Source organism: Alligator sinensis, unplaced genomic scaffold, assembly GCF_000455745.1.
Source record: "Alligator sinensis unplaced genomic scaffold, ASM45574v1 scaffold542_1, whole genome shotgun sequence".
Classification (NCBI taxonomy): domain Eukaryota; kingdom Metazoa; phylum Chordata; order Crocodylia; family Alligatoridae; genus Alligator; species Alligator sinensis.
The window spans coordinates 3011348-3028377 of NW_005841963.1; the positions used below are offsets into that span (position 1 = coordinate 3011348).

General features: G+C 39.1%; 1 protein-coding gene across 9 annotated transcripts in view; it reads left to right on the forward strand.

The window, feature by feature from the left end:
• NHSL1 (NHS like 1) overlaps nt 1-17030 on the forward strand; it is a 171716-nt gene that overhangs the window by 137503 nt on the left and 17183 nt on the right. For 4 of the 9 annotated variants that reach the window (XM_025200333.1, XM_025200326.1, XM_025200327.1 and 1 more), the window contains exons 4-6: nt 233-304; nt 8839-9031; nt 13564-13695. The exons of 1 other annotated variant lie outside the window; for it this stretch is intronic. In XM_025200333.1, coding sequence (XP_025056118.1) covers nt 233-304; nt 8839-9031; nt 13564-13695 — 397 coding nt within the window. The remainder of the gene's footprint in view (nt 1-232; nt 305-8838; nt 9032-13563; nt 13696-17030) is intronic. 4 more of the 9 variants (XM_025200330.1, XM_025200329.1, XM_025200332.1 and 1 more) reach the window with 4 other exon arrangements.

Here is a 17030-nt window from a genome sequence, read left to right on the forward strand (position 1 = left end):
CTTTTTAAAAGATGACAATTGGTCATATTACTTGAAATATTTTTGCCTGTTAATCTCCTTTCCTAATATCCAAAATAGATATTCAAAATAGCCAACCTACTACTTCAGGCACTGATGGTTCTGGTTTTCTGACATGTGTACACTATATAATTTTAAATGTATGTGTCTTTTATATGTGTGTTTCTCATTCTTTTTCTTTCTTTTTTCTTTCTATTTTTCTCTTACTCAACAGTCTAGTCTGTTAGACTGCATCTCTCAGTCTTGCCTTAGCATCTGCTGCTCCTTGGTTCCATGGAGCCTCAAGGTACCTTCCCCAGAAATGGGATCATCCAGCTGGCATTTGCAGCTTGATGTTACTGTAGCATTAGCACATCTGCAGCATTAATCTTTGTTCATCCCCTGCTGCTGTTTCCTTTCTAAATACAAACCAAAGCCTGTGCTGACAAAAGTCATGTTCAATCCTGTTAATCTCATGTTTTTTTCCCTCCTTGTTAGCCAGTTTTTCTACAGCCTAGGATCCCTTTGCTTCTTGATAAACTAACACATTTTCATTGCCTTTAATAATGTGTTAACATGTGCTTCTCTGTAAGCTTCTATATTAAACAATGTATTTTTTTAAAGGTGATTTGTTGATTTGGTTTTACGATCAAAAACTTTCAAATATTATCTGGAATGGCTTGATTTCACAATGAAGGCCAGTCACACAGAGTACATGATCCTAGGAGTGTCTTATTTCATGTCTTTAGTCCATCAAACAGTGGGTGGCAAAACATAAATCACATTTGCTAATAGAGAAGAAAATATGGGTCTCTCACATTGTTAGTCAAAAGTGTTAGTTTTCTTGTCAGCAGTTTGCAGGAAATCTTCAGAAATTGTATGTAGAAAGAAATGTATTAACTGCAGTAACACCTGGAATAGAAATCTGAGGCCCATATTTGCAAAGCAGTTTAAAAAATTGGGTTCCTAAACTCTGGGTGAGATTACATGTTAGAGTTAGCAACTACAAATTGTAAGGAATGTTAGTCTGTTAAATTTAAGAAGTACTAGTGATCAGTCGCATGCTCAGGGTTAATACCCTCTCTAACATACACTGCTCAAACTTGTGCTAGAGGGATTGGGAAGCTGAGTCATGGCTAGATACTGCAAATCTGTTCCATGCCTACTCTGCTCACCAGGTCTCTAATCACAGAATAGGCTGGGGAGAAGGGGTCCCCCACCCCTCTTGGATTGCCCATTCTGCCCCCAAATAATCTTGCTTCCTCCCATCAGCACCTGATCACCCCACTACTCCCAGATCACTGCCCTGGAACCTCAGTCAGCCCTAGGATGGTGGTAGCAGCAACAGTGGGAGGGAGGGGTTCTCCCTCCCTGTCCGCTCCCAGGCTCCCTGCAGCCCAACCTGCCCTATACACCTGGATCCAGCCCAGCAGCTCCTTACCTCCTCTTGCCCTTCCTTCAGTTGTGGGGCTCAGTGGGGGCTGGATCTGGGTACACTGGGTCAACAGGGACCCCAGGAACAGGCAGGGAGATGCGCCCCCCTCCATCGGCACTTCTGCTGCTCTCAGGCTGATTACAGTGGCAGGGCAATGATCATGGGGTGGAGGGACTGATGGGGACAGAGGGGGTGATTCGGGTGGCATGGAAATGATTTGTGGATGAAGGGGGAATTTGGGGGTTGGGAGTGATTTGGAGGGGCAGAGGGGGAAGCAGTCCAGCAGCTCACCACCCAGCTGCTCCCCTGCTCCCTCCCCTTATCCCTTTCCCCCTTCCAATTCTGGCCCCCTGACCCTCTTCACCCCTTTTCATTCCATCCCCACCCACCCATTGCCCAGCTGTTCTAGCCATCAGTCTAGGGCCATAGAGTCTTGGATAATAGTTCACCTAGAAGCAGTGCTTCCTGGGATACTGGAGGACAGCAAATTGGTGGTTTTATTTGAGGTAAACACCCAGAAGTTAACGTAACTCAAGCTGTGTAGGGCAGCTCTAAAATAATCCTCATCCAAAATGGTGCAACTTTAATATGCCTAGAGGGCACTTCGCACTTGTTAATGAACCTTTAATGTGTGATCATCATTCAGGTTTTAAGTGCTCTTAACCTGGTCTAATTGTAATGTGTAATCTTATCCTATCTAACCACTGTGATATTAAGGGTGACAGTTCTGCAGGTGCTGATTTGATGATCTGGCCCTTGAAACAGCATTGCTCTTCCTAGTGCTTGCAGGCAGCGTTCACCTTCAGAATATATTGCCAAACTGGGATTTTCCATAGAAGGATGGTTTGCAGCCTGCTTAGTTTGCATCTGGTTATCAAGTTAAGAATGAGTGCTCAGGTTCTTGCTGTGGTTCTTACTTCAGAGGACCCTCTTTCTTTCATCAGCTGGAACACAGCTCTTGTTCTCTGCAGCTGACTGGAGACATGGTGCCCTTTGAAACAAGACCCACAGCAAAGAACTGGCTCACCTTCACAGCCCCACACAGCTATTTGCTGCAGCTGTATATACCCCTGTCTAGTTTCCACACTTACCTCTTTCTGTAGGGGGGTGAGGTAGGGTTGGGGAAAGGGGGTCACAACCAATCCTTGTGAAGAATCCAGGCTCTACTGTACAGGCTGAGACCTGTCCTGCTTTCAGAGCCAGCTATCCTGCATTACACAGCTACCAGTCCTTTAATACCCCAAAAGTGTAACTCGTTGATGATTGCCATGGTGCTGTAGTATCTTAAGACATCTGAATGGCTAAAGAGGTAATGTAGATGCCTTGTGTCTTTATTTGGTGAAAGTATCAAAAGTTACAAGTAATTTGGGAGCATAAATCCCATTAATGCCAATGGGACTTGCTCTCCTCTAAACACCTTTGAGTCCTTTTTGCAGAAATCCCATTGACGAGGATGAAACTTTTACTCCTAAATTACTTCACCATTTGAAAGCTCCACCCATTTTGTTCAGAGGATGGTTCAAAAGGTAAAACACCAATAAACAGGGAAATAAGTAAGGAAGCCTTACTGCAGCAAACAGAAAGATAGTTCTGGTAGTTGTTTCTTAGCTTGATATTTCCTTGGTGCTAAGTCACTTGTGGCTGACAAAAAGTACTCCTGTAATGAGACAGTAATAAGTATTCTGGAGCAAAGGTTAAGAGCTGATGAATTAGTCAAGAGAACTGGAGATAAACCTGTTCAATTTGTCTGTTTTGTGATAAATAATGTAAGCAATACTGACTGAAAACTGAGAGGAAGGGCTTAGGTTTTAGACATTGAAAATAGAATAAAGTGAATGATTTAGATGCTGGTAACAAAATTGACTAGTGAGACTAGAAGTGGAAATATATAAAGAAAAATAAAGCATGCTCTATCAGATTCAGAAGGACTCCAGCTGGACTAGCAGATGAGAAAATTTGTATGGTAGAACTTGAATTCATAATGAAAATAGTAGAGGCTAAAACCAGAGTATACACAAACTAAAATTGAGCAGTTGTGCAAGTTGCTGATTGACAAGAATGCAAATGTTTTTTAGTTTGGCTTGTCTTATTTTGCTTTTTTAACAGAATAGCACTTGAAACCGTTAAACCTAGAATTTGCCTGAAAGAGAAACTGCAAACAGGACATTGAGATGCATAAACAGAAAGCTGAACTGAGGCTGTTCCTAGCCAAAGCACTACAGAGATCTCTTGTTCTCAGTTTGTCTATCTTTTCAGAAGAATTCTCAGGAGTGGTTGCAATGTGCAATACAGGAAATGGGAAGATTACAAGGTTCAAGTTCGTTGTTAGAGAAAGTTTCTAGATATTGAGTTGTCATCTGAAAAGACAGAACTTCTAGGTGACCCAGCTGAAACCATTGCAACATAGTGTGTGTCCATTACAAGATGAAGGGTAAGCAGCAAATTTGGGCAGGATAAAATACAGCATACAGTTAGTTTTCAGTCAGGGCCTTTGAAAACAGGCTGTGTTTCGACAATGAAAACTTCCTATATACATAAGGGGTTATGGAAAAGGCTCATTGAGCCAACAAAATCTTCCGTGTCCAGTAACTTTCTTGTGGGGGTCTCACTTGAACTAATGTTTGTGAGTTCACTTTTTTTTTTCTGTAGTTCTGCACCTCATTGTGCACTACAAGCCCATCACTGATATATGCAACAAAAAAACCTGAACATGTGGTAGATCTCACACAGTTCTATGCATACAAAAGAGGAACCATCCTTTTTTTACTCTGGTGCTCTAGGAGAAAAGCTAGTGTGAATCAAACAAAATTAAAAAAATAGGAAAAGTTGCCCTCTTCTTTCATAAATACTATGTTTATATGTGTAGCTAGATTTGCTATAAATTACAGCAATACCCTATCAGTAATGCCTGATGTGGTACCACAGTGATGTGATGTAATGTACCTTGGTTGATAAGAAAACATTTCCTATATTTTAGAACAGCAGCTCATCAAATCTGTGAACAAGGAGGTGTATGCTAGTCTAGCAGAGTGAATGACCTTAAAATATTTTTTAAAAATATTTCCGTATTTGTAAGTAAATCTATATTGCCTTTATTCAGCCTACCTGCAGGCAAACTGTTTCAGTGCAAGTTGACTTAGGCTTTTTTCCCCCTCCCTCCAAAGAACAAATTTCTAAAATTTCCTTTCCACCAGAGCACAAGCCTGAGAGAATAATTTTTATCCAGGCAACATTTTTAAACACAGCTGCCACAGTAATGTTTTAAATTGCTTTCCACTAAGATTTTTATCTGGAATATTTGTGATTTACTCCTTTTGCTGTTCAGTTCATTCCCCAACCCTCTCAACTTCCTGAATCCCAATTTTTCTGAAAAATACAGGTATTGTCTCAAATCTTTGATCATTCAGTTTTTACTCTCATTGGGTTTTTGTTCGTTTGTTTGTTTTTCTCTCTACCATCCAGATGTTTGTTTCCCCTTTATCTGATCATTATGTGGTATAGTAGCTTCATTGAAAAAAATATTTTCTGTGCTTTGTTTGCCTGAGTAATTTCCTTGAAAGGGAAGGAGAACTTCATAACGGAATATCTCTGTCACTTGTCATATTGGAGCAGCCCCTGGTGACTGCTTCATAGCAGCTGAGACCTAGAGTACAATATAATTTTAATGTGACAGTTATTGATTTTGACAGTATCGGCCAACCAAGGAAAAAGTAGGTTACTGGAGCTTAAATCATCATCACAAAAGGGCAAAACTATACTTAAAATATCTCCCTTGACAGACAAACCAGGAAGAGAAAAAACTTATTTCTGCATGGGTAGAAACAATGTTGCTCACCATCAGATACCAACTACTCTTGTAAAAGCATATAGGGAACACCATTTGTTGTTGGCTCCCTTTGTTCTATTATATAGCCACTGCACAGCTTAGGATCACTTGCATTTCAAATTTGTTTGCTGTTTTCATGATAAAGCCATTACATCTCAGCTATTTTTGAGTCGAACATGGTACACAAGCTGCTACTCCTTCTGTGATGGTGTTTTTTTTCTTTTGGATTGCTTATATTAGCAAAACTTTGCTGCAGATTTGAGTAATTGGAAAAAATATGCTTTTGTAGTTTCAGATATTTTAAAAAGCATTTAGGCCTTAGTCTTTAGAAGCTACTTTCTTCTGAAAGAAGCCATGACATGTACAGATATTCACTCTCCCATAAGATAAGTGAGAACATCCCCCTTTTTGAGTGGGACTGCATGCAAGCACAGAGTCGGCCATTATTGAGTTTTTGTTTGTTGAGACCCTATGTTTAACAAATCTATCAAGATTTATGTGGGTTTGGGATGGTTAAAATGTGAACAAAAGTGTCCTGTGATCCATTGATCACGTTGATGTAGCACAGGGCTACTCAACCCCCAGCCTGCAAGCCAGTTCTGGCCTCCAGTGCCATGTAATCCAGCCCACAGAGCTCCCCATGGCCATGGGGAATCCTGCACATCATTGCCGCACGCTCCAAATTTCTCCTGCAGGGTGGTATGGGCCTGATTCCAGTGTGCAGAATCAGGAGGAGGTAGTATGGGGCCCCAAAGCCTGATCCCAGCACATGGGACTAGATGGAGTCAGCCAAGGCCCCAGAGCCTGATCCATGTGGGAACAGGTAGGGGTGGCATGGAGCTCCAGATTCCAATCCCAGCATGCAGGACTGGGTGGAGGCAGCACAGGGCCCCAGGGCCCAATTTCAGCATGCTGGGCCAGTTAGAGCCAGCACAGGGCTTTGATCCCAACAGGCAAGGCTGGGTGGAAGTGGAACAGGGCTCCAGAGTCTGATTCCAGTACATGGTGGGCCAGCCAAGGCTACGTGGGGCCTGATCAGGGAACGTGGAATCTGATCCAGCCCACAGACCATCTCCATGTCACTCATCTAGCTCATGAGTCCAAAAGGTTGAGCACCACTGATGTAGCATACGAGGACTGTATCATATTAGGTAAAAAAAAAATATATCAAAGATGTTGAAAGACATTGGTTTTGGGTGGGGAGGGGTTTTTTTTTTGTTTTTGTTTTGTTTTGCATATAACTTTAAAGAAAATACAAATAGGTCCGTTCTGGGCATAGCACAATAAAAAAAAGGTTGACTCTCTCCTAAATAGCTTACAATCTAATAAAAGAAAAAAATGGCTACAACAAGCAGTGGGAGCGCAATTTAAGACAGTTTCATGAGGCAGTTATGAAGGAGATCAGCACAGTAGGTTGTTGTTGTTGCAGCACCAAAACTACCTCTGCCTCTTCTTTTTCTTTTCATGTTTTTACTACTGTGTACAATTGAGAGAAACAGTATCATTTTTGTTTTTAATTTAAAAAGAAGTAGCAGCAGCTCTGTGCCCAGAAAGAACAACTGTGTTAGAGAAACAGGGAATCACAGATTTCTCCCTCTATGCGTGGCTATCAGATTATGGAAAATGACATTTGGTGGAGGTGCTGATCAAGTATTGAAAAATTCCTGTATAATAGTGGGGTTTGTCCATACCTGGTTCAGTCACAACAGTGAGTTGTAACTGAGTAGACGCCCTAACAACCCTGAAAACACTTTGGAGCTTAGTGGTCAAAGAGAGGAGAGATTCCTCGCCACCAGTCTCTCCTAGTACTCGCACAAAACTTTGTTTTCTTTTTAACCAAGAACTTTTCTCTAGTTCTTTCTTCCTCCCTGGCTCTTGGGCTTTGCTATAGTAACCTTATTGGCCGCAGCCTGGGGAAAGGTCTAATGGTTGCTCAGGATTCTTGACCCTTGCCTTAAATCCTATGGAGTACGCACAGATATCAGAGCTCCTCTGCTCTCATACATGCTGAGTCTAACTCTCCTCAGATTTAGTCTGAGTGATGCGGTCAGCATAGTCAGATCAGCTAGGGGCTATGTTCTTCCTACCTCTACCATCCATGGCTCCTGTGGACCATCTAAGGAAAAACAAATGTGGCTTCTACTACAGCCTCTTGCAGATGTTCAGTTTCTCTTGGGAGAGCTGCTGCACTCCCAGGAGGAAACCATGAGTATACAGATGTTCAGGCTTTTTCTCCCAGAGTAAAAATGGCCACTTTAAGAGAAAAATAACCTGGAAACAACCTGGGTTAAATCACTTCCAGGAGAGTTTCTCCTGGGAGAGTGAATATCTATACGTGTCATGGCTTCTTTCAGAAGAGAACATAGCCCTTCAGCTTCTCCCCCCGACTACAGGGAACTAGTGTGTCACTTGCTGGACTCTGCTGTTCCAAAGCATTCCCCCTTCGCAATCCCCACTTTGAGCTGCAGGAAAATACAGGCTGACCATGGGCAGTTGGAGTCAGCCAGTCAGGGCTGTCCTGTGCACTGCTGTGAACTTTCACCAGGCAGACTAAGGAAGCTTGCAGAGCATGCTGAAATGTGTGCACAGGGCTGCGAGCTCTCTGGTCTCTCAGCATTGCAAGCTCTCCACTCTTCAGGGTCTCAGCATTCAAATGTCTGTACATGTGGCTCAAGATAAGAGTCTGTACCTGGAGAGCAAGCCTGGGCGAATTCTCCCAGGTTACTGCCTATATGAATGCCATTCAGCCAACAGGTGACTTAATGGTGTATGCTTTTTTTTAAATCCTTTTCCTCTTGGCCATGTCCTCTTCCTTCTGACCTTCCAAAAATAATATGAAATAGAATTAATCATGGGCATGACTCATGGTGAAGAATGAGTTATATGGTAATGTTATGACAGATAGTAGTAAGATTTACCTTACCCAGTAAAGCTCAATTGTTGTTAGGGTTTCTTTTTTATAGGAAATATCAGCCCTAGAATAGAACTTAATCACTTTTGTCTCTGGTATTAGTTTGTGCTTCCTTTTGTTCTACTCAGTTGTGTCAGTATTTTTGTCCCATACTTTAGTTCTTTGCTTCATTGAGCTGCATTCAGAGTTCTCTCTATAAAAGTTCTCCAGCTAAAACTTTGCACATGTTTAGACTCTGTCACAGCAAAGTTAGATAGTTGCTCAATCATAATATCCCTAATAAAGAGACATACACAAGGGGCAGACCTCAAAAGTAGCTAATCTGATGATGATTGTCTGGAAGTAACACAGAAGCACAATTCATAACTAACTGTAATTGACTATGCTCAAGACATCTTTCCTGGTAACTTCAGCAACATGCTCTTGAATCTTAAGTCATTTTGTTGGATAAAGAAAAGGTGTAGCAAAAACCAGTCACACTTTTATGGGTCTAGACTGTGATATCCTTACTTTACTCACTGACCAGTTCTCACTCCACTAGTAGTCCCACTGACAGCTGTCAAACAGTGAAACTACTTGTGGTTTCAAGTACTATCCCATTTTTTTCCATGTTTTTTTTTCTTTTTTTTTTAAAATATATACTGTTGTACATACTTCTTTTTTTTGTAGGGCTCTGCCACTTCCCCAGAAGAGGAAAAGCTTATTAATATCAGGAGACCCAGAACACCAGTTCCAAATGATTTCTCTGATATCAACACTCAGACTAACTGGACTAAGTCACTTCCATTGCCGACACCAGAGGAGAAAATGCGACAGCAAGCACAAGCAGTTCAAACAGATGTGGTTCCTATTAATGTAACTGGTAGGCTTTTGACTTCAGTGGTACATAGAGTATATACATCTGAGGTGGGAGGAAAAGGAACTCATGTCAGTGTTGTCAGATTTTAAACCTTGCACAAATGGATTTACTCATATCCTCTGAATTTAATACTTATTGACCTTTTGTCAAATCAGTATTGTGTGGATTGCAGTGCACCACTTAACTTAATGAAGGAAAACTCTTTCTTTAAATTACTTAGACTGAATGTTAATTTTAAAATATGGTACATAGCATGGTCTTGAAATAGAATAAATTTTGATGTGATGTCATTACACTGTACAGTAGATTATAATGGAAATCTATAATGAGATAATCAGCTGTTTTTAGTATGGGTAATGATTTTCAGGGTGTTTCCCTAAGTTTTTACATAAGGAAAGTTTACTGAAAGGTTTCTGTGTTGGAAAGAACTTTAAATTTTGTGGAAAAAAAATATATAGCCTCATGTTACTTGGTCTAAGACATTTAGAGGGTAAGGAGTACAGAGTGAGGATATTCAAAGTTATAGGACCACCTATTTAGGGCTCTAGGGAGGAAACTTATCTTCAGTATATGTATTCCTCATTGCCTTAGCATTAATAATATACTGATGCTAAATCTTTAAAGCATGATTGGTGCTTTCAACTGTATAATCTTACTCAAGCCTATTGAAGTAAAATGATTAAAAACCATTTAGAACCCACTTTAGAACTTCTGTAAAATATTAAAATGTCACTTTAACTTAATTCTCTCTTTTTTCTGACCATTATAAAGATTGGAGATTATAGTTTGTTTAAATTGATGTGTTTGCATGCTAGAAATAAGAAGATATTCAACACTGGATTTATTTCAAACTACACATGCCTTCCATTTTACTACCAGTTTACCAGTATATAGTTACCAATTTTGTATCATCTTTGGGTGTTCTCTTATCCTATGCACTTATTAATAATTATTTCAAATGTCTTCTTTTTAATCAATGTGCTCTTTTAAAAGAAACTCCACATAGCTTTAATGTTGAGGATGTATGTTGGCAGAAACCTTGCGATGCAATGTAACATAAAGCCAACAACAAAAGCTACAATGAAATCTGTAAATCAAGAAGGAAAAAAATACCATGTAACTTACTAAAAAGAAACTATAAAAATTGAAATGGTTCAAATTATTGCAAAGCAAAACCAAATACTACCACTGAAATATTACAGGCCAGTTGTCATTATCTTGGGAATAGAATACACAGGTGCAGAAGGCAGTATTCTGGGAACAATGGATTATCTGCCATAATCAATAAACCTGAGCATGGGACAGCAGGATTACAAAATGCTAACAGAATGAGTAAGATGCAGTTCAAATAAATGACCTCTGTGTACTAAAAATATGTAGGAGAGGGAGACATAGAAAGAAAAGTGGGATAAAAAAGATAAATAGTGGAAGTTATTTGATCTCTAAGTCATAGTTTAAGACTGAATACTTTCAGTACTAGTCTTTAAACCAAGCTGTACAATATACCTAGCAGCTTTTTGTTTCTTCGTATGTTCTGTTTGTTTATTATTGGTGATTTTTATGTTTGCACAAAAGTAGGAACAACCCCCCCCCCCCCCCCCCAATGTATTGCTAATAATGCTAACCCTAAAGGTGGATTTTAAAGATTGGAAAGGATTTTTATCAATGCTTTAGTAATCAGTGTAGTTGCACTTGGGCCGCACAACAAATGACAGTTGTTCCATTAGTTCATCTTTCAGAGCTCCCCAGTAGAACAAATTGCAACTAATGCAGTAATATTAAAGGCCTAGTGGCTAGCTTGAAGGTGCAGGGGCAGTGCAATAGGCTAAGCTGCTGACTAGACACCCTGGTTTGGGAATGGATTCAGTCTTTGGGGTTAGCTGGGGCACTGAGCTTGTTCTTGCAGGGATTATGCTCAATGTTATAGTAGTGGAGTGGTGGCCAGCCTGTGCTTTTGCAGCATGTCTTACATTTTATACAAGAGTCATACCGTAGTATCAGCTGTAACTTTTTTACAGCCAGGAATAATCTGGTGGTGGTCTCTGTGATCAGCAAAGAGAAAAATCATAGTAAGAGTCTGATTCTGCAAAGGCATGAAGTATGTGCTTATGTCCCATTAACTGTTGGCTCTTTGTGTAACAAGGTGGTCACACTGAATTCAGTGGGACTTACATTCATAGGTCAAGGTGCTACTGAATCTTGGGCAAAGCAAGTAAATCAAGTGAGTTCTCACAAGTGTGTTCAGTAATCATTAGGAGGAAAAATAGCTGATTTAATCTCATTACTCTTAATTTTATATCTGCTAAATACATACTCAAGCCTGAAATAATAGTTTAAAAAACACAACAAAACAAAAACAAACAAGAAACCCTGAATCATTTTGTTTGTTTGTTACCTTATTTTGTTAAAGTTGCTACTTTATCCTTAAACTTTTTCACTGTACAACAGTATTGCAAATAAATGTAAGGCAGCTTACAGTTTTACTTAATTTTAAGTAAAAAGGTTGTGTGATTGGTTCCACAACTTTGCAAAGTGACTTTCACATGAACTACATAATCCATGCTGCAAAACCAAAGGCAAGATAAGGCAAATGGAGATGGGTTGGCAGAGTTAATGGAAACTCCTTGTTTTAACTCTCGTTATTTTATTTCTAAATGTTGTTTTGTGCTAAAGGTTGGCTGTTACTTTTTTTTTTTTTGGTTTGCATTCAAATTTCCCTGCAACTTACTTATTTATAATTATTTATTGGCCTTTAAATGAAAGGTTATATTTTTAAAGAAGCAAAAAGCTTGCAGCTCTTTTGACACATTTTAACACGGGTAAAAGTGGTGTTTGTTCAACACAGAGCTAAAGTAACCAATGATCCTGACATCATTCGCCACTCCCCAAGCTTCAAGGGTTCAGGCATCTCATAACATTAAGCTTTGTAGCACGCGCAGTGAACTTTCCATCACCATACTCTGTGGCCCAGTTGTCACAAATCTCTCTTCCCTCCCTTTCCCCCAGTCTGGTCTTCCTTTAATTATGTGGACCTTGAACAGCGAAATTAAATTGACCAAATTGTAGGGTAGCAAGAACTCAGTGCACTGGGTCACAATGCTCTGTTAACACGAAATCGTGTTTGGCTTATGGTGAATAAAACCTCCATGTTTTTATCCCTGTGTCTTTTGGAAGATGCCTACACACACTATCAAAAATGTATGTGCCTTAAAGAGTTGTAGAAATCCTGGGATTTTTCCATACTACCTGTATGACACAGATCACATTGATGTGTCACCAACCAGGAAAACATGGATGACGGGTATATTCGTTACTGTGCACATGCACAGAGGTAAAGAATATGGCCATTAATTTAAAAAAAGACAAAATCATAAAAGAAGGCAAAAAATGCCTTTTGTCACATTTTGTTCTTAAAAACTCTGCCTTCATCTCTCACCCATTTAAAATGTAAGTGGATTTAATTTAAATTTAAAGGTTTGGACTCCCTGCAGTCCTCCAAAGCGACTTTTTATTTTAGCCATTTCTTGTGGGATTTTGAGGTGAAAAAAGAGCTTGACCAATCTTAGGGGGGAGGAGAGGAATGAATTTAGCTGATAATCTGCAAATTGAGTTTCATCTTTGTGTGATTAAAAATGGCCATGTTGTGAACCTCTAAAAAAAGTGAGTTTCTGAGGAAAAGCTGCTCAACCTTAACTATAGTGGGGCTGCGGGGTCCCATTATGATACAGTGCATGTTCACTTATAAGGCTTTCTTCAGTAATGCTCCCCAGACCACAAAGAATGGGTATTAAATCTATTACAACCAATTGTGCACATTCCATTTATACAGGCCCAACCTGAACCAATATTACAGTTGGTTAAGACTTTACTCTTCTCTTCTGGAGGATAAGCTTGTAATATAGCTGAAGGTCATAAGATTTGGTTTAGTCTGACCACGGTCCATAGAGAACGTTTTGTCCACATTATGTAATTGCCACAAAAATGTGGTTCATTTGACAGTTTTTGCTTTAGCTAGCTTAAACTGAAAAAGAAAGATGTCTGCAAACAAGGCATTAGATGTTTTGGAGTTGCCTGGCATAGCTCCTACCATCACAAAATGTGTTCCCAAATAAACATCAGTATTCTTTCATTTTCAGGAGTAGTCAATTTGTTGTCCCCCATCTCTTTCCAACCATCTCCAAAAGCACCAAAAAGAAAATATACAAGTGAATAAATTTAGGAGCTGGTGAATACTTGGTGTATTCATCCACTAAAACCAATGGAATTGCACCTGCTTATATCAGTTATGAGTTTGGCTCAAGACCTGAAAAAAAAACCCTTTATGATATGCCCCTTTCTATAACTCATGTATTCTACAAGCATTATTGTGAAGATGCGCTGTATCTCTTCCTTTAATATATACCCTCACTGTAGGAGTGAGCTAACATCATTTATTAATGCCTTTTTTTCATGTCTGTAATAAGCTAGTGGAAGAAAGTGCATGATGTCAGCGTGCTTGAAAGTAATGTTGCTTTGCTTATTCTACTATACATTAGGGGAGAATTTCGACCGCCAAGCCAGCATTCGGCGGTCTCTAATTTACACTGACACTGTGGTAAGACGGCCGAAGAAAGTCAAAAGGAGAAAGACTATTACAGGAGTCCCTGACAACATACAAAAGGAGCTAGGTATGGCTCATCAGAACTGTATTCCATCATTATTCATCATCACTTCTTATCAATACTTGACTAATAACATTTCCCGTGCTCATGAAATCAATACAGTCTGATAGCCTATTGCAGTTCCAAATATAAATGTGCACCATACTGTGAAATATTGGCTTCTGTTCTATCCAAGAGAACACAAAACACCATCAGACTCTCCCTGTGGGTGAAGAAGCATGTTTGTGCCCAAAAGCTTGCAAAGAACAATTTTTCCAGCTATTTAGTTGGTCTAATAAAAGATACCACATCTACCCAAAGAACCTTGTCTGCCCTACTGTGAAAGGCATGTTAATTCAAGCCAAGCTAGCTTGTGCCTGTGAAACTTAAGGTTTTTTGTTTGCTGCTTTCAGTCAATGGCGGGCAGGGGGAATGCATTATTTGAAAAAGTTTGTGTACTGGTACAATAGAAATCTGCAGGCATACAAAATCCGTGGAGATCTTATGCTATTCTCCACATGTAAACATTCATTTAAATAAAAATGAAGTGGTTAGGCACTTTAGTTGTGAAGAATGCCTTAACAGTGTAAACCAATTCATGGTTGTCTAACTAGATCTGTTCTAACTACAGTGAAAGAAAAACGCCAAGAAAACCATCCACTTCTTCCACTTTAGTTCCTACTTAATTGGAACCTACTAAATATCAACAGTATTTGATTAGAAATATTGTGTGTCCCCCAGTGTTTAAATCTTTTGAAGGCTCCAAAGGAATTTTCTTCAGAAACTACAGAAGCACATTTTTAAAAAGCAGTTGTTGGCACAAAGTTGCATAGAACTAATCTTTTCAGACTTAATAAGTTAGGTGTGTTTTGAGCTAGTAGAGCTCTGTGTTTTTGTAGATCTTCGAACCTGTTTTACGTTTTACGTTTACAAAACTACTTTAAGAAAACAAGGCCTTACTTTCCATACTCATATACATTCATTTTATATTTTCATTTTTAAATGTTTTTTTTTTCTAAACCATGATTTTCTAGCTAAAGAAATTCTGTAATTATTAAATATAAGTTTTCCCTCAAGGAGATAAAAATCCCTGATATAATACAGCTTTGGGTGCCTTATGTATGGCAATGTCTTGTTTCTTTTGTTTCTTTCATTTGAATTTTTTTCTTCGCCTGCATTTTTCACCCTTTCTTTTTAATAACATTTTTTCCCCTCTCTTCCTTTTCCACCAGCTTCATTTTTCAGTCTCCCAAGCTGAGCATGCAGCATATGTCATGTGAATCTAAGTGGTTTTAAAACTGTCAAGCCAGTTTTCCTATCCCCAGTTATAAGGGTCAGACTAAGGGTATAAACAGATACAACAGTTACAACAGATATAAACAATTATAATGCAACTGTTATATCAACATAATTCAGCAGTAGATATACAAATACAGCAAAGCTTCTCCAAGGTTATCTGTTTCATTTGGGGTCAAAATTAAGGCAATTCAGCCAGCTTATATTGCTACAACCTTATGCAAACACAGTGATCAGATCATGATGGCTAACGTATATTCCTGAGGAGCAGCAGCTCCCTCTCCCATTTTAATGTGGCTAAAAAGTATGTTTGTCCATACCTTCGAGTGAAACCCAGGTGCGGAAAATGCTGTTGGAGACTGTAAATAGAACTGTTCCCTGAAAACAATTAAATAAATCCCTGACAGGGAGACCGCCCCCCTTCTTTGTCCTAGATCACATCCTACACATGTTCACAAACTGTACTGACTTTAGGTGACAACTTTATATTTCATTATATTGTGATGTCATGACGGAATGACATTGTGTTCTACCTACAGTGACTACAAGAGTCCATTAACATGCTGAATGATAGGTTTATAGGATGAAAAGTTGGGAATCCACAGGAATTTTGAGCCCTATTTGGGACCATTCTGTATATTTTTTTGATTAAATGCCCAGATCCTTGGGATTATATTTGTGAACATTTTTAGGTGCTGATTTTTGGTGTCTAAAATCCTCCATTATAACTTCCCATATGAAATAAGTAGAAAATGCAGCTAATACAAGGAATACACTTCTCACAACTATTGTAAATACAAATTGCAGCTTTTCGACTTCTGCTTCTAAAAACCTTGGGATCACAGATTTTAGAGTCCCTATTTCTGTTCATGTTTTTCTAGGGCAGCTGACTTAAATTATAGAAATATCAGGGCTGCTAATATATGAATACATGTATGCTACATGTATGCTAATGTATGCATACATATATTATTTTGGAAGCTGCCAGAATAGCTTCCTAGAGGTACCATGGCAGCTTTGTACTATCTAGGTAACAAGTTCACATCAGGGAGATTTTCCAAGTTGGTTCTCATTCCCTTAGTAATATCACGCTCTTAAGTAGTGCTTTTTGCCTGTAAATATCAAAGCACTTTTAAAAGGAGGCAGGTATCTTTACCATGATTTCACAGATAAGGAAATAAGACACACAGCAGAGAAGTGGCTTGTTCAAGGCCCAGCAGGCCGATGTCAAAATTAAGAATAAAATTCAGGTCTCCCAAGTCCTACTTCAGCCTAACTTTCTGCTAAGCTACACTGCCTTCCCCAGTGTGCATATGCATGTGCATGTATATATTATCCCAGTAGCCTTTCATTCCCTATTTCTCTACCCATGTCCCAAAGCAAATAACTTGTTGTTATGAAACATTCCACAGCTCATTTTATAGGAATGAGGGTTCAGACCAAATTCCAATCCAAGCATTTACATTGTACCTATCTCTGTTCTCCCTGTGGTTTCAGCTGAATAAATCATTCTTTGTTTCTTTCCTAAAGCATTGCTGTGAATGGCTATGATATTTATACAAGGTTTAAAATCCCCTGACACACCAAATTTGCTTAATAATCAACATATATATATATAAAATGGATTTTTATTATGGCTTGTTTATTTTTCAAAAGTAAATAGAAACACAAGAGAACCTCAAAGCTTTGGCCAAACTTGATGCTTCATTTGTTGTTCCAGAGCTTGGAAAAGATTCTATAGGGCCAAACTTTTGGGATTTTCCCCATGTTTCTGTTTCCTTTGGAAGAATAAAGATAACATTGCAAGTCTTATGCTGATTCTTGCACGTGAGATCAGGAGTTTTAGTACCTCTTGACTTGGATGTCTTTGGAATTTAACTAAACATACTAAAAGGGGTCATTAATTATACCCTTGAGACACCCAGTGAAAATATTATTACTAAACATATTTTGGCATGGTTTGGAGCATTGTATTATGGCCAAGTTTGCACAGGTGTATTTCAGTAATGAGTAAAGTGATCCCTTTACAAAGTCTGTAACGCCTTTGAGATTCTCCTGCATAAATG